Source organism: Oryzias melastigma, linkage group LG10 (assembly GCF_002922805.2).
Source record: "Oryzias melastigma strain HK-1 linkage group LG10, ASM292280v2, whole genome shotgun sequence".
Classification (NCBI taxonomy): domain Eukaryota; kingdom Metazoa; phylum Chordata; class Actinopteri; order Beloniformes; family Adrianichthyidae; genus Oryzias; species Oryzias melastigma.
This window is the reverse complement of record NC_050521.1, coordinates 18,303,383-18,322,193: the sequence shown is the minus strand read 5'-3', so window position 1 is coordinate 18,322,193 and position 18,811 is coordinate 18,303,383. Positions and strand designations below refer to the sequence as shown.

Genomic DNA, 18,811 nt, shown 5'->3' with positions numbered 1-18,811 from the left:
ATATTATCTCTTCCTTCATTAATCACCGTAACTCAAACAACGGAAATTACTTTCCAAGGCCTGGAAAGGGAAAAAAAGCCTAATTTCCTTTGTGATTTTCCGTGCTAGCACATGAAAATGCCGCATGTGATTATGTCCCTCTAATATGCAACTCAACTCTATTGTGATAATGATGTCAATTTTCCATTTCCATTCAAAAAAATTGCCACAGACTCACTAAATTAAATCGTTTGAATATTTTGCCATCTTTAATGTCCAGCACCATGCACGTTTTTTATAATCATTTACTGTTTAAATGTCAGCACTTGAAAGAAAAACGATTTTAGCCAAGGCTGCGTGTCTAATTTTAGCTCATTTAGGATGACTGGGGAAAACAAAACTCATTCTAGGTTAAAAAGTTCCTAAAATATACATTACAGCGGTCTGTCATGCATTAGCAATAGGACAAAAAGTTTAGGGATTTTTAATTCTTTTCACTAAAAGGTCTTTCATCCCAAAGAATTATGTCAATTTAAATTTGAGATAAATCAACAGAGACAAAAATAATCCCATCAGAGGGAAAAGCTGCTTTTCCATCACTGTAATTTAAAATGGGAACTCACAAACTACTGTATTATGCAATAGATTTCTGCTTGTTGTCATTAGATGGACAAACCCTTGCATCATCACAAGATTTACACCCCGTGGAAATTGCTCACACAAGTAAAAAGCTGCCTGATTTCAAATCCCATGTTCCCTCGCGGAACCAAACAACAATTGCTTGGCAACGCTCTCACCGGGCGGAATAAAAAAAAAAAAAAAGAGAGAGAGATTTTTATTCACTTCATCTGGATAGATCCGTTTTGATGATCTTTTCAGATACATTTAGCAAAATAGCTTTTATACAAAAAGAGGCAATGAAAAGTAAAAATAGAAGCAACAACAAATGGGAGACAACAGAAAAAATCTGAGTTGGGATAATGTACACTGAAATGCACAAATGTGCACCATGAAGCACCACGTTTCTTCCTCACACACACCCAAACACATACTTTGCATGCAAAAAACATTAAGCAGAGTGCGTACACCAGCAAAGCAGAACATTTCTTTGTTCCAAAGACTCAAAAAGCTGAAAGTGGACCCCTGTGTCCGACCCTTCAGATCACTCGATGCACGGTAGAATGGAAAGTGCTCCGCCAGCTCACTGGATTGACAGCCCCACCTTTATTACTGGCTGAGTTATGTTTCTTTGCCAAAAAAAATGCAAGCTTTGATCCAGACAAACGCCAACTCAGCAGCTTGACTCTGCACAGAGGATGGCTTGACTGATCTGCGCTGAGACGGTCCCGATTGTGATGCAGGGAGAATTGGCTAATTTGGCCCAAACTCTGATCCGTTTCTGGAACTCACTTTGTCCAATGAAAGCTGTCTCTAAACTGTGAAAGGAGCTTTTGACGAAGCCAGAAAAAAAAAAACTCAGAAAAGGCATCCGGGAACAAATCAGAGACAGAAAATAGAGGAAAATTCTAACAGAAGCTTAATAGTTAACCCAGTCTTCATCTTCCTCATTATCTGGTATTTCTATGTGAGGTCACGGTGGGGTTAGACACCTATTTCAGAAGGCAGTGAATGACAGCCAGGGTAACACCCTGCATAGAGCCTGTGAAATATTAAACAAGGAAGCGGCATCTTATCTTAGGGAGTCCTAAAAATTCCCCTCATCCCTGCAGGTCTAAAGCCCTCATGTAAAGAAAAACCCAAACGAATGTGCAACACGGTCTTCAAACGGAGGAGTAATCTGTCTGTGAGGCAACAACAGAAACCCAGTGAAGCATGCCGCCACCCGTGTAACCCTGCAGAACACAAGAACTTCTTGCGTGCATCACAAAAAGAAGACTATATTTAAACGTAATATATTCATAATTACACACTAATTAATGCAAGAGAAAGCCCCCTCTCTTATTCGTCATGTTTGTGTCCTTAAGCAGGAGGGGCAATTACACCATCTTAACATGTTTTGTTCATGTCCTGAGCAAGGTTAACAAGTCAGAGACAACACCAGGCAGATGATGTGTGGAGCTACTAGGTCTCTAATGTCTTAAATCAGGTAGACATGCCCCACAAATAAACTATTGATTGGATATAGATAATTGCATTAGCTTGAATGTATTTTTACAGTGAGTATTGCTTAATAATATGAGAAAACCTTGTTTGTTTGTTTTTTTTTTTTCTTTTTTCCACAGGTTTTGCGTTGCCACGTGGTGCAACTTTCTCCTCACCTCCATGTGATGATGGTTTTGTGCATCAAAGCACATTTGCATCTGCAGAGTCCAGCAACATCATAAAAAAATCCAAACTCATCAGTAGCAACTCAGTAAAGCTGTCAACATCCTGCAAATGCAGCAGGAATGAGTCCTGGCCGGGCAGTTAAAGGATTCTGTTAGCAGAGAAACTAGTTAGATGAATGGAGGCGTGCTGCTCCAACTTCAGTGTGTGAAAAAGAGGGGGCTGTGTTATTGTCCCTATGTGTTTCTATGTAACCTGAACTTTAATTCATAATAATAGTAATAATAATAATAAAACTTTCTGTGTCAAACATGTGCTACACACCAGGAGATTGACGTTTTTGCCCCGCGTTTTAACCTTGAAAGAAGCGCCGCCTAACCTTGCAGGTGCAAGCTAATTGATGGGCTAGCAAATTACAGAACAATGCCAACAACTGCTGTCACGCGCTCCCTAGCGCGCGCCTCTATACAGACCGGAAAAAATACAAACTTGAAAAGTAAACGTAGTCGTCGTAGTTTGTGTAGTTTTTCCCGAACAAATTCATCATTAATGAACCAAAAGCGGGTTTTAATGAAGTGTTGAACTCACCAGCGGTGCACGTGAAGCCAACAAGCCAGAGCACGAGGACGGCGGCGCTCCACCTGCAGCGGACAAAGGGGCCCGGCGGAGGTAAGGGCATCTTCGTGGGTTTAATCACTTAAGTTTGGGAAACGGAGAGCCGACACGCGTCTTTTTTTCTTGTTTTGTCTTTTGTCGTCCGGAGAGTGTCCTCTGTGACAAGTTTTTCCTTCAGCACGCCTCGCGCCGTGCCATCAGCATCCCAGTCGCGCGCCTCCGTTGCTCGGAACAACGCATCACAGGTGTGGTGGAGGAAACTGCCGCGGGTCTTTTACTGTAGCCCCCCTGTACTGTATCTATCCAAATTCCGCTCACAAGTCCTCCTCGCCTTCCAGCTGAAGTGAAGAGAGAGGCAGCTTCTGTCGTGGGGAAGGAGGGGTTTTCTCCTCTTTTTTTCTTTCTTCTTCTCCTTTTCTTTGGTCACTTTTGCAGCGCTCGCGCGGAAGAGTACCTTCTCCGAAATGCGAAAATTGTAAGAATTGGCAGCGGAGGACGGAACATCTGCTTGCACAGCAATGCTGGAGTGCTGAGAGTCAGGGAAGGTATACGCTGCGATGAGCAGGCAGGAAAAACCAGGAGCGGATTCCGGATTGGCTGCTTTATTGTTTCACAGAGAAACATTTCCATATCATCAACAAGCAGAACTAACCACACACTGCCAGTGCACGAAGTATGTTTTCTCCCCCTTATGCCCCTGCAAAGTATGCTTTTCATATCCTCTACCTTACATGAAAATGATGGATATGTCATTCAACGCATGATGGGAATCACATCGGCGCTTTGCATACAGATTCTCACTGATCGCCTCTGCATGTCATTGAGTTTCGCATAAACATGCCTCTGGTTTGTCTTGAGAGTCTGTGCATGCCTGCTGCAGTAAGCCACATCAGTGATGGACAAACACAAAGGAAGAAGAAGAGGAAGCCAGGAGATTAGTGCTCCCAAGAGGGAGAACACCTGTCAACAAACTCAGACTTGCATGTGAGTTATACTGCAAGAAAGCCTTTTCGTCGTTTTCTGGAGTGATTACCAGACTGTTCTGCCATGCCGATTATTGATGCACTTTATTATCTAAAATCGTTGGGGGGGTTTATTTTTATTTATTTTTTTTTTTTGCTTATCCATCTTCTCTCCCACATACAGTCCGTAGATGAATAGATCGAAGCACAGAGCTGGACTTTACCAGCTAATTATGGAGCTCATGTAGATGGATGATTCCTTAGATAGAGCCGAGCTATTACAGCCTACAAACTCATTAAGCTCCCTCCCTGTCCAGCATTCCCTCCTAAAGGTCAAAGCAGCAATCAGGGTGGCAGTACAAAGCGTCGGTGCACGCGCAGAAATCCACATCCTGCAGCCATACAGCTCACAATCAAATCCTCGCAGGCAGTGACGGCGTGAAGGAGTAAGGGAGGCGGATTCAAAGCAGCCAAATAGAAAAGAATGACTCAGCCCTGGTAACTTGTGAGGTTGCTCGTAATGATCTCTCTCATTCTAATAATCTGCTCCGAGTCCTATCAGGCAGTGCAAGCTGGAGAGTGTCGCTGCATGAGCATTTTGCTCAGAAGGAGGACCAGATCTAGTACATGCATTTCAAATCAGGGTTTTAGAAAATGTACATTTGCACAGTGAGTTATGGGAGAAAACTTTGTTTCATAGACCTAGTAGTAGATTTTTGTGTGTGTGTATGTTCTTTTAAATCAAAGAAGAGCATAACCTCCACCCAAGTCCTCCTGTTATGTCGTCATCCGCTTTCTCAATCAGGCTACAGTAAACAATCACAGCTCTTTCGGGAGTTGACACGTTCATCTGTTCATCGATCTGTGGTGTTGTAATTAATTTTCTCTCCGTCATTGGCTTGAGTTACAATATCCTGAGACTTGAAGCAGCTTGTTCCCCTGCAATCAGTCAAAAAAAAAAAAACTTAGACACAACCATCAGTCGCATTACACCATCTTGAATGAGTCATGGCGGCGATGATCCAAACAGACCGTGCTCAATGACCTGACAAGTGTTAGAAAAACACCCGACCCGTCTGTCTGTTTTGTGTGATCGCGTCCTTCCATAAACCGCGTAATTGCACTCCCAATGCAAACAGCCAGTAAAGACAACTGATTCACTCGGTCGATACGTATCGATTCAAAGAGGTGTTCTGCATGAAATTAATATTATTTATTGTTTACAAACAAAGCAGAATGTTCCTTGAGGGCGGAGGGGGGTTGCAGCCCTGTTCTCCACTCCGGTATGAGCCTGTGGAGATCAGCTTCCAGCATGACCACAGCTTCACAGCCTATTGTTTTGTTTATATCAAATTAAACTGCAATGCTACTCCAGAGACATATAATTGACCACAGTCTTAGATTAAATGACTGTAAAGATCTTAATAAGCCATCAGCGGATTGCATATTACATTGCAAAGCACTTATGAGGATGCAGTCCAGCTAGAATGAGGCTCAGATTTGCGTGCCACAGCATTTTAGCCATTAATTACGCACAAAATACCCATATGATGATCAATAGTGTATCAGTTTAATAAAACACTATTGACATGGGGTTACAAAATTAATTAGGGGCCAAACAAGTTTGGGTGGTATTGGGAGAGTATGCATTACTTTACCATTTTTAATGGATCCTCCAGATGCTAAGTAGATTTAATGCTTCTAGGTGACAAAATTCTCTCTTAAACCACATTTTATACATGAGTGCCATAAAAGCAGTCTTTATTACTACACTGGTCACACAACCACCGGTTATTGTAGTTGCTGCTCTTATTACCCCATAAAAATGTTACGATCTGGAAATGCAATGCGTCGCTATTACTTTGTTTAATTAAACGATTTCACACAAGTTCAGATAAAACAGCAGCCGAGAGATCCCAGCACGTCTTTGAGCGTCGAGCAGAAACAAATGAGAGATGGAGAGTTTAAGAACCAGAGAAGAAGAAAGTGAAAGGATGTGAGGCGAATGGAAGTGGGGGGGGATGAAGGAGCCCTCTGAAGGTCTCTCATTTCAGCAGCACAGACTGCTGATGAAGCCGAACTTCCAATATCCCACCACTTCAGCTCTGATGATTTCTCAATTTTACAGATATGGCCCGAGAATGAGATTTGATAAAAATGTAAAATGGGATAACCACCAAATCATATGAAATGGGGGCGCATTTTAATCCATGACTATAAATCAAAAGCAGACACTCCCAAAATTAAAGATGATTCTGTTTTTGATTGAAAGTATCAGTTTCCCGACTCACAGGAATCAAGAGTGTCTTTGAGATTAAGATTTGCTTTCATGAAGGTTCTTTTTCACAGCTCAAATGTTTAAACGGAGCACGGGAGTGTTAGACCTATTTCCAAAGAGAACTTAATATATTTATAGATTTTTTTTTTTTTTTTCTCTGATGACTTCACTAAATCTCAAACACTGTGGGAGTGTTTGGAAATATGTGACAGTTTCATATTTTCTTATTCTCAAGGTCACAATTGAATTTGCATTCCATCAAGCAAAAATAGTCCAACTTGTAAGTCATCAAGCTCTCTGCTAAGCCTCTAAACACTCGAGCATATGGTAACCTTCTCTTCCTCTCAGCAGAGCTGCTGTACAGGTGGATGCGGTAAGGAGCAGGGCAGGGGAAAAGGTGCCCTTAGATTCCGAAATCCTACAAACTACTAAAAAGAAATTAACGCCTTCCTTTCACAGATTTTCAATCAGCCTCATTGCGAAGACGAACATTTGCATACAAGGAATGGATTATCACTAGTTCAAATAAAAACGACGAAAGGAACAACCGAGTTCTCGAGGTGTGTAATTATATCTAAATGAGGTGTGATTTGTTCAGAAGGATCAAACAGAAGCTGGGTGTGCAGACTTTTCCCACCTAGAAAAGGGTCCGGATTCATTCAAACTCCAGCGAGCAACATAAAAACAATTGTGAGTTCAGGGGGAGCTTTTCACTAAACAATATGTGGCAGTGAAAAGTGTCAAACTGAACCATTTTTCTCCTGCAAAAGGTTTTCGTCATCATCTACAAAAATAAAAATAAAAAAAAAATCCTTCCTGAAGCATGCTTCCTGGACCTACATCTTATTGTTGCTTTGAATGTCACATTGCCTGAACCTGGGTGTGAGAGGAGACTTTGAATGATGTTGATTGTTTTATTGCTCTCTGCTTTTGTTTCAGTCCTCCACACAGCTGCCCTGAGTCCCTCATGCTCTGTAACACCATGATTATAGGAGCAAAACTCACAAACATTTCCCATTTGAACTTTATTTTCAGAACCAGAAATATAGATATAAACATATTTTCACCACAAAGAAATGAGCCAAGGTAGTACTTTATATGCACATGAAAGGATTTTATTCATTTATTTGGCTTCCAGACACTAATTTAAATCTGTATATATATATATATATATATATATATATATATATATATATATATATATATATATATATATATTTAAACATTTTTAGCAATTATTAAAGATGTTTGAAAGTGAAACAGTTTAGCCTTATTATGTTCAAGCTCAGTTGGTTACGCATTTAAAAGGAATGAAAACTACATGTTTTAAAGTGCCCATACTGACATCCCAAAAAAGTGTTTAAGAGAAATAAAGGAAAACCACATAATTGATCGTTATCTTATGACAAGTAAAGGAAGCTTGTAGAGGTTGCAACTGTTATTTTGCCTCATTTTTTATTATTTTTTTATCAGACTTTCTGTTGAAAGAAAAACAATTGTGTGTCCTGGTTTTTTAGCATTAATTCACTAAAAAAAATGTGTTTTGTAATAAATAAATAAATAAAAATTGAAAGAAAGACAGTATTTTACTTGGTGGTTGCCCTATTCCTAAAGTAAAATATACTTAAAAGTCCAACTCTAATCATCTTTTGGTCTATTTTAAAAGTATTTCTGGTGTTTTTTGTATTATGATTATGCAGTTTTTAGACAAAATCATAAAACCACTGTCATTTTCTAGGACAGTTTCTGAGTGGCAGTTGTTCAGAAACTTGCCTCTGAGTTGTGGGCAGGACTATCGGTGCAGAGTAAGCCTCCACTCATTTCCCATCATCCCTTTGTTTACATTTTTTCCCAGCTTAAAGCCCCTCACACCCCCAATTAAAAAATGGCGAGCAAATCAGCCATAGAGTTTTGAGTCAGATGCGAGCTCAGGCAAGGAAAACAAAGATGTACATGAATCTGTTTGTCTGCAAATGGATTCATCAGAATTAAGGGAAACTTGTAGCAGCTATGTTTCTGCTACAAACTTTTCCCAACTGCATTTTTTTCATCTGTTCGTCAACAACAATTTGAATAAAGAAATACTCTAATTAAATTGTAAGCCTAATTTTCTTTACTTTTGTCCCCCATTATGAGGAAAAAATGTCACAAGAACATGTTAAAAACACCAAGAACACAATTTTCCGTGGAGTGGGTCTTTAACAGAAAAAAAATTCTGTATTTTTCAAGTCACATTCAAACAAAAAAAATACACACATAAATATGTACTCGACAAGCCTATCTTTGAACTCTGAAAAAATGAAATCCACTGAGGTATTTGTTAGAATATAACATAAACGTATAATTTTTCCAGCTCGTGTTTCATCCTTCAAAATTGCTCAAAGAAGTAATACTGGAGTGCAAATGGACAGAGGGGAGGGAGGTCATATTTGTGGTTGTAAATGTTTCCAGTTTAAAAGAAGCAAGCAGCCAACTAATAATTTACCTCTGATAAAAGTCTCACATAACAAAAAAATAAATAGGACAATACTGTCAAATCATAGCTCAATACTCTCTTTGACATTTGACATGAAAATAGATACAGTTACTACGTTAATGGAACAAATGGATTTTCCTGTCACACAATCCAGCCGGTTCAGTGACACTTTAATTAACTGATATTTTCCGAACGTGCAGGTACAAGTGAGCTCTCCGTTAGATTTATGCTGCATTTACAGTATATTTCTGCTGAAAGGCGTGTATTTTTCAAGGTTTTCTGACATTGTCTTAATGTGCTCCATTTTGCCTTCGACTGTATTCATTCGTTTAAAGGCAGCCCATAGACAAAGCACATTTGTGTTTAAGTCCTTATTTTTGTCTCCCAGCTTCCTTTAGTGAAGCATTCAATCTATTTGTCTGAACCTACTCGTGTAGAGGTGTCAGAATGGCATAGACGCAGACCAATCAGGTGGCAAGCAAGCAAATTGTTCATTCCTCCCATATCCTGCTCATTCAATTCTGGAAAATTGCTTTGCCTCAAAAAAGGTTGTCATTATTTTGTCACTCTGCGTCCCAGGTGACATTTACGGCAAATAACCTCCCTGGGTAAAAGAAAGACGGCACAGAGAAAGTATGAAGTCATGTTTTCAACTGGAAAACAAGGTTCCTGCACACAAGGAACCCAAAATATTGACTATAATAAATTTACTTCACCTGAAACACTTGAAGAAAATGAAGAAAAGAGAGTTCACAAAAGAGAAAGTTTCATTTCAGTCAGTAAATTGACATAGGCTAGACATATGTTTGTTATAAATTTTAAATATAAGCTTTAGTCTTTCAGTTTTGATAAATTTTGTCTTTTCTTTTTATTTGCAACTAAATTACTTTCATTTCATATTTTCACACAATCAACACAATTTCATGGCATTGTTGCTCTGAGAACAGGGCAGCTTGTTGGAAATTATCAAGGTCACACGATTTTTTTTCCCATTCAGTGTGGCATAATTTGAAGGTGCTATTAACTCTTTGTGCACAACATATTTTCCAACACAGCCACAGATTCCTTGCAAGTGTTGCTTTCGTGGGGTGTGCTGTACCTGCCAGAATGACAGATGGCTGCATTACTGATGAAGCCCAGTCAAAAATACCACTTTCAGTTTGTTGCAGGATAGTGGTGAAGAGAGCCCACCCAAGTTTCCCTCCATCACTTATCTACAAAAACACACGGATCAACAGAATCCTCACAACCACTGAAACCTTACAATTTCCCAGCTCTCAGTTTCTAAGATTTTTTTTCTCAAAAGAATGACTCGTGCAGCTTGTATAGATTCAACTGCTTTGCTCATTTATTCAACATAGTTGAAGTCCTACCTGAGTTAATGAGTTTTACCTGCTATTATAAACTGAACTCAGCATTAGCAACTCTTTAGCCGCATATTTTATATTAATGGCAATTGCAAATACCAACCCCAGGTGAAGAGCTTAATCACATGACCTAGGTCAACAGGCATCAGAGCTTCAGGCTTAATTTATTACAGGAAATCCTCGAGACTCCTCTCGAGGTGAGAGTTTCTTCAAGTGTTAAAAGCAACGAGTTCTGTGCAAGTCGCTGTAATAGATAGAAATGATCTTGTTAAAGAGTTCAACAGCTCCTTCTGGAGATGGGAAAGGGTTCTTTTGCGTGCCCTCAAAAATTTGAACTAAAAGAAATGGAAGCAAATGGAAGCCTTTGTTGTTACTAAAGAAAAAGCAAAAAAATAAATAGTGATTAAGTCTTGTTGTATGGAAATAATATAAATACAACATACAAGACGATACATCACGATTCATTTTTCCCAGGTTTGCGATTTATTAAATTGTTTATCGATTCCTGGCTCTAATTATATTATATTATATTATATTATATTAAATTAAATTAAATTTGTCCTTAGACAAGACCCTTCACGCAACTGCCTAGCTAAGTAGCTACAAGGGGGCCCAAGGCTTAAAAAAAATACAGAGTTGTATCAAGAAAGACACCCGGCATAAAACTTTCTGCCAAAACAAATGTGTGGATAAAGCTAATTTGCTGTGGCGATGCCTAAGGTGACATGTTGAAAGGTAAATGGTGTATACTTGAATTGCGCTCTTCTAGGCCCAAAGCGTTTCACAGTCACAGTCTCATTCACACACTGATGGTGACACGCTGCTGAACACAACCGAACAAAGATCGACCGCCCTGCTGCTGCAACACAGCCACCAATGAGGTCAAAGGTGGACATTATATTATATTGTGTTGTATTGTATTGCATGGCATAGTATGGTATGGTATGGCTTGGCATGGTATGGGATGGGATATTATGAAGGTATGATATGGCATGGTATGGTATAGCATGGCATGGCATGGTATGGTATGAAGGTATGGAATGGCCTGGTGGTATGGCATGGTTTTAAAGGTATGGTATAGTACGGTATGGGATGTCATGGTGGTATGGTATCGTATGGCATGGCGTAGTATGGCATGGTATGGAGTGAAGGTATGGTACGGTGGTATCGCATGGCATGGCATGGCGTGTCATGGCATGGAATGAAGGTATGGTATAGTGGTATGGCATGGCATGGTATGAAGATATGGTATGGTATGGTATGGCACTGCATGGTATGAAGACATGGTATGGAATGGCATGGCGTGGTATGGTATGAAATGGAGGTATGGTATGGTATGAAGGTATGTTATGGCATGGCATGGCATGGCATGGCATGGCATGGCATTGGTATGGCATGGCATGGCATAGCATGGTATGGTTATGGCATGACATGAAATGGCACAGCATGGTATGAAGGTATGGTATTGCATGGCGTGGTATGGTAGGGTATGGTGGTGTGGCATGGTATCTTGTGATTCTGATAACACAAAACCAATAATGAAATTCTATTCAAGATACTGTTTTTTTTAAGGGTATCTATCGTGATTTTACAATCTCACTAGCATGCAAAACGATTCCAAAGCCAAACCAAAGGACAACCACTTCAGATGGTACATTTTGACACCAAACTGCAAAAGCTGAAATCCAAGTTTAAGCGAGCACACACTTTTAAGTCGCTGCAGACAGGTTGTCTTAGAAGTGTTGGACCTTCCAGCAATCATTGAAAATAAGGCAGAAAAAAATAGTTCAAAGAAGCATAACAGCATTCTCTGAAAATCCCTTTCATCATTTATCTGCTGAACCTCTCCATCAGGAGAAAGTGCTTTGTTGGTACTGTACCATCATCACAAACAAAGACAGATTTAGCTGGAAAAATAAAATTGCCTCTGCCTGTGGAGTTACATGCTCACTCGCTAGGAACGGTAATGACAATTCAGCAAAGCTCACCTGTGATGGATGTTGATTAAGAGCTGTCATGGTAACCATAGTATGCAATCAGCTTTGCTCGATGCCTTAAGCGTTTCATGTTGTCAACACCCAAAGCATTTGTAAAAGCGGACGGTGTGGTTTCTCTCAGAATGCCTGTGTGACATATTGTTAAATGTCTGCCAGCTATTGAGCTTGTGGGGTATCATTTGTAGCCCACAAACAGGGCTGAAATTGATGAATGATGCAGCTTGAAAGGACTTGTTTAGAGTTCTGTGAGACAAGCTGTCCCAAATAGATTCAGAAGATCACATGTCAGCAGGATACAGAGATATTCTTACTCAACCAAGGCTGTGTGCATCAGAGAAATTGTATCCGGCTTCCTGATGGAGTTCATTTTTCTTACTCTTGCCTTTGCTCTGCACCCCTTTTACAGGATAAGAGGTATTTATGGGAGAGGATGACATATCAGGACAAAAGTTACACGTTTGCCATTTGTTAGAAATCATGAGCTTGACGGGAATGTTGCGTGTACAGTGGGTGAAAAAACATGATTTAAAAGTTGTTTTTTTTCTTGGATCCTCCACATTTGATTCAATTTACTGATGCAATTTGTTTATTTTATACAATTTCGATGAAAGTGCCCTATTGTTATTGAAAAAAATGAATTAAAAGCAAGAAATAATTCACCTTTTTTCACTTAGTTCATTTTTAATAATGTCAATACTTGTAGTTTTGCATTAAATTGTTTAAACTTATCACAGGATTGTAGTTTATATTACATTTTTTTAAGATTGTTATTTAAATGCTTGTACACTATACACTTAAACCTTAGTGTGTTGTTTTGAACACACAATGAGATTTAGCTTTCAAAGTTACCTTCCCCTCTATTTCTAATCGTTTTAATGTAGTGACAAATCAAACCAAAGGTATAGGTCACAAGAAAATAAACATGGTACTCAATGTATTTCAAAGCGTTATTACTCGAGAAAGGGAATTGAATTTCGCAAAAGGATCAGATTTTAGCAGATTGCCAGTCTGTTAATTAGCAGTTCTTGCACCCAGTTGTGTGAAATCATTTTCCTTCCTTTCTTCACTTCTCCAACAACAAATTACTACTGTGATAAATGAATTTGTATTAAACTAAAATTAAGTTTATTTCATACAAACCAACATACAAGACATGAACTACTTTTTAAATTTTACTTTCAGTTTTACTTGAAGCACTCTACACACTCTCCTAATCATTCAAATTGTCATACGAGACGGGTTGCTATGTTGTTATCCTATCAAAGGGTCAAATCAGAGGTTGCTTGTTCTCTGAGATTTTGGAAGATTAGTTCTACCTTGATGTATGATGCAAGTTAGAAACCTCTGAAAAATTAGGTGGAATTAAAGAAAATGAGAGAATAGCGGCTGAAGTTCAAAACCAAAATGGAAGAAAAGCTTATCGTCCCTTTTGGTGCGCTTCCTGAACTTTAGGGTATTTTCAATAAATGTATCAAGACAAGAATAAAAAGGTTTACTACTTTAGATGTTTTATTTTTAAGATTCTCTTTGTGGACTAATGCAGGATAGCAGTTCATCATACAGAGAGATGGAAATCCCACAAAAAGCAGCTGTCATTTAGACCCAAGTCCTGCAGTAGATGGTGAACCTCACTGTCCTGGAAGAGTCTCTGAATGATTTTGTGAACCCAGACACGAAGATGTGCTTCTTGACGCCTTTGTACTCCTCTTCAAATTAAATAAACCCAATCTCTTAAAGTTATCCATGTCTTCCACAATGTGGCAATGAGCCTATAAAAAAATGTTAGCAGTAACTCATTCCATCGGTTTTATGAAGACACTTTTGTACAAGCATCTTGGAGGTAAGTGGATGTGCATCAAACAGAGGTGGTGGACTCTAATCTGACGTGCAAATTGGGGTCTGCGTGAATGCAGCATTTACAGGTCACTGAGGACCAGCACACCAACCTAAGCTGGTTTGAGAAGCTCTCTCTCATAATAAATGAGAGAAGTGTATCTGCTGTAGGGTTGGACACCGATTGGGTTTTGGGTGCCAAAGCGTTTCTTTGGTTTCGGTTCCTAATCGGTGCCAATTTCGATACTTCAGTAATAAAAAATATAATCTTCCCAAATCAACACATTCTCATTCCCAAGTCGTCACATATTGACGCATAGTTAAGACCTGCGTCAAAAATTGACATTTTGGGTGTCGTCGGTTTTTGGCGTGCTGGCTGTTCCCATTAAATCAGGGCATTGCAAACCGGTGGCACACCACTCTTTCACCGTGTGGCGAATACGCTGCTTACCGCCTGTCAAACGTGATCCTGAGCTAGACACTACAGGTGAGGGGCAGCAGTGTCTGAGGGGCAGGCCCAGCCCTGGGGTGCAGTCCATGGCGCCCCAGGCGAAACGTGAGTAATAATGGAGCTGTTCAGCTGTACTGTTCTGAGCCAGTGGCCAGCTCAGATGAGGAAAACAAAGACATCTCCAAGTGGATTAAGTGGAGCATGGAGCTTGTGGTCCGCCCATCATATTTTATACAAAACAAAAATAAATGTTCTTTTAAGCTACAATATTTTTGTCTGCTCCTAATTCACCATAAATAAAGTAATACTCAGAAAGGCTATTGTAAGCTGAATTTTCTTTAGCTATGTCTTCCATCATCAGGACAATGCCAAAAAACATTTTAAAAATAGCAAAAACAATATTTTCATTGGAGTGGGTCTTTAAAGTCATGACTTCATGGAATCCACATAATGAAGTGTTTCTAGCTATGAAAGAAAATTCTTGTGTTCACAAAGCATTTTAACACTTGACTGCTGTGATTAAAGATGTTCCCACTGAATATTAATATTGCCACAAATATTTGTTTTTAATTTTGATATTCTACTTGACTAACAAAAATTCAACTTAGTATGAAGGTTAAAAAAAAACAAACATCTGTGTTTGAAACAGTTCACTTTTTGTCTGTTTGCCAACCTTTCCATAGCTCCCTGTGTTTCTGTCCATGGGGAAGGACACCGCTACAACCTGTCGTCATTTCACCAATGTGCGTTGTTTGGAAGCTGCTATTTTTGTTAGGTTAACCTAAAACAGAAGAGACCAGCCCTCATTCCTAGATGATCTTTTTGAACTGTTTCTAAGAGTGAATACTGGAATTAGAGGTCTAAAAATCTCATAATATCACATAAATGTAAGAAAATCACATTAATTGGCAGCTTTAGCTAGCACTCCAGTCTAATTGTCAGTTGAAGGGATTTTGCATCATTGACTGCTGGAAAAAACTGCAGCATTGATGTTGTGGTTGCCTCTTGACTTCAGCTTCACCCAAGGAACACACAAACAATAATTATCTTTTACTGTATATATCTATCAGCCACACTGATGGAGTCCAGTGTCCTATAATGATTAGATAGTCAGTGGGCGGGGCACAGAGGTCGGCTGCACGAGTGTGAGGTGGGTGTCTGGAAGCCCCTGCGTATCCTCTCTCTTCATATGGTGCACTTTCTGTTTCATGAATGAAGCTGTCAGAGGAGAGGATGTAAGTGCAGTATCCTTGTGTGTAAAGTGAGTGAAGTCTGAAATTTTATGACAAATGAGTGACACGCTCTTCACATGCTGCACGATTGGCTGGAGACATCTACAGTGCACAAGTGGAAATAATGTTGTTGTGGGTGTTTGACATGTCATTATGTTTCCCAGATTGTACCATCTAAAGGTAATGATGCAGAACCTGAAATGTTTTTTTTTTTCTTATCAGAATTCAGAGTACAAATAGTTTCTCTTCAAATTATCTAACAGCATGAAATTGCAGTTTTTATGAAATGAAAGTTTGGACTGTGGCAACATTATAATGTTATGGCTTTTGGACAGAATCTACTATTATCCAGGGAAAAGGAGAGTTAAGTGAACAGAAAAGTAAGTGCCTCAGTAAGTTTCAAGCCTGTCTGAGCCAAGCCCAAATTAACCACTAACAGTTTGACCTACTTCATACCCAGAGGAGTTGATTTTTTCCCCCTCTTCTTTTTCATATTTGCTGATGAGGCCAAAGAAGAAAGTTGCATTAGGTACGAGCTGGAATGCGGCTCTTTGAAAAGCAAATAAGAGGGAAAACTTAATAAACAGAGCAGGGAGAGCAGCTCGCCTAACTACCACAAACAGAACATGAATAACAATTTTAAACGGCCTTCTGACCTTTTCTAATTTATTTTTAATTAGCTAAAACACAATATTCATTTTGGCGTATTGCATGGTACTAAATAGCTGATGCGTATTGGTTGTAGTCTACCTCAGTTATGCTTTCTTTTGTCAAAAATGAAAGAAAATATCATCAAATACTGAAATACCATCCTGTAAGACTGAATATTACTCTACAACATAAGAAGTTCTTTGGGTTTATTTTGGCTTTAAATGATAGAAGTATGTAAAATGTTTAAAATAATTCAACCAAAGATTCCCCAAACATAAAAAAAAGCAGAATATGCAGTTATTACGGAAGACGTTGCATTTATAGTGTTTACGTCCCACATCGTATTAATAGCACAGAAGTCAAAATATCCACTTTGCACTTGCTCGCATCTGTGTTAACGCAGCATGTAAATGGGTGCAGCCACACTTGTGAGTACACTGCAAATGAGGTAACCTAAAAATAGGAAACAAAAAATCCCACAGATTTTCAGAAGAAATTCACTAGAAAGTAGAAAGTCTTTTGTCTGTGCAGCAAATCATTTTTCTTAACAATCTTATTGTAGAAAATTTAAATTTAGAAACAAGGAGTTCCACACAGGCATTCAAAAAGGATCAAATAAGCTAAAAAAGCTAGCTGTTAGAATGACTTCAAAATGATATATATTTTTAAAGTTTTTTTGTACCTTATGGTAGTTTATTTTTATTACAGTGACAACAAATGAGTCTAATGAGTAGAAATGACTCATTTTAGAACAAAATGTGAATATAATCTTTGTACAAGTTGGTCTATCTTAATAAATCTTTAAAAAAAATCTAAAATTAACGCTCATTCTCAGAACATGACTATTTTTTTTAAATAATGAAAATGAATTCCAGTTAATGAACTTCAAAATAATATCTTTCAAATTGAATCAAAAAGTACCTTCAAAAAAATTTCAGCACTTAGAAATGTGAATTAAATGGTGTGTAGCTTTTCTGCATGGTTTTGTGTCCCTCAACAAAAAAAAAGAAAAAAATCTTTGAAATAGTTATTGAAACCTTCCAGCAATTCCATAAACTTTTTGTCAAGGTTTTGAAAATAACTGTGTTCAATGCTAAAAACATGGGGCATCTCCATGTTAGTATAATTTTGTTTAATAAAAGGTATTTAGATATCTTAATATAATTTCTTAACTCAAGAAATTTGAGTTTATTTGAGTTAAGTTTTCATTTTGTCAAGAGTATGGAGCACAATTAATTTTGACTCATTTTAATACTTATGTCCTTATTTTTAGATCTTAGCTCCAAATGTGACAAAAATTCTCAACTGTGCAGATTTCCAGAAAAGTTTGGAAAGATATAAACCAAAGATAAACTATATCCATATTTATAATTGTATTTATAATTGTATTTTACCTTTGGTACTGTAAAAAAAAAAACACATTTTTAATCAAATGAGTAATTTTCTCCTAACTACCACACGTTCGTCTTACAGAGGTGACCCAGCCATTCTCTGGGATTGGAAATGGTTGGAGAAGAATGCTCAGAGATGCATGAATGGAGCAAATGGGTGTTTTTCATGAGAAATTTAACACTATAATACAACTAAAAGATCAAAAAGTTAAATTTTCTTGAAACAAAAACTTAAAAACTTTGTAAAAATGTTTTGAATGTCCAAAAAATAAGGTTTTTGATCTTATAATATGATGGCTATTTTCTTTGTATTGCTATAGTTCAGAGGAGAACATGTATTTAGAAATTGTGCTGATATCAAAACTTTGAGGCTAACTGTGAGTTTATTGATCATTAATCCGAAACCGATTTTTTTTTCCCCCCTATCTCCTCTATTGATAGTAGTACATAGTAGTAGGTATTGTTGATACAAAAAGTGCTGTTACTTTAATTTCCATGCCTGAAACACTTTCTTATAGAAATTAACAAGTATGAGTGTTCATCCTTTTAAAGCCAAAAATGCACATGTAGACAGTTTCACGGCTTTTCAGATTTATTAAAAGGGAACTATACGTACCCACAGCTCAATAACCCTAGCTGGGAAAAAAAGCCTGCATGCATATTTCTTTTTTCTTGTGCATATGCAAAGCTTTATCTACACAGTTTCATAGACAAGCTCCGGGCTTTCATGTGAACTGAACCTGCACTGCAGTCAGAGATGATGTTCATCACCCCAGTGGTTATCAGTGTGTCTTGATTCACTGGTCTTTATACCGTGTGTGAGCTTTAATAAAAAGCTTTCTTTGATGTATCATTTGTCAACAGCTGAATAGAGAAAGAGCTTTGTAGAACACAGTCCAGAGACAGTCAAATCAAATCCCAGTGAGAAATGTAAAATGAAACGGATGTTTACTCCCAATACTAACAGAGCCTCTGAAAATGTCAGCAGGTTTATAAGCTGTGTGGTTTATAAATGACTCCTTGCAAAACACGTTTAAATTTTAACCGTTTGTTAAATTTTGACAGTATTTTTGTGAGTCATTTAGGCAAAATAGAGACACGCACAAGACAAAAAGTTTGCTGAGGAAAGAAACTACAGTATATTCTCTGAGTTTTTGTGCAACAACCAAAAACTGCATTTGCATTATGTATGACCTGTCACTGCTGCAGTTCATTTGTCTTATTCTTTTTTTTTACACAAAGTTGTGTTTTTTGTTTTATCTTCGAGAAACTTTATTTTCTTTTTTTTTTTTT

General features: G+C 38.2%; 1 protein-coding gene across 4 annotated transcripts in view; it reads right to left on the bottom strand.

Annotated features, from left to right (window-relative positions):
- Positions 1–4,298, bottom strand: part of unc5a (unc-5 netrin receptor A) — a 157,494-nt gene extending 153,196 nt beyond the window's left edge. For all 4 annotated transcript variants that reach the window (XM_024283746.2, XM_024283747.2, XM_024283748.2 and 1 more), the window contains exon 1: positions 2,854–4,298. In XM_024283746.2, the coding sequence (XP_024139514.1) occupies positions 2,854–2,944 (91 nt within the window). In that variant the 5' untranslated portion in view covers positions 2,945–4,298. The remainder of the gene's footprint in view (positions 1–2,853) is intronic.
- Between the last annotated feature and the right edge of the window lie 14,513 nt (positions 4,299–18,811).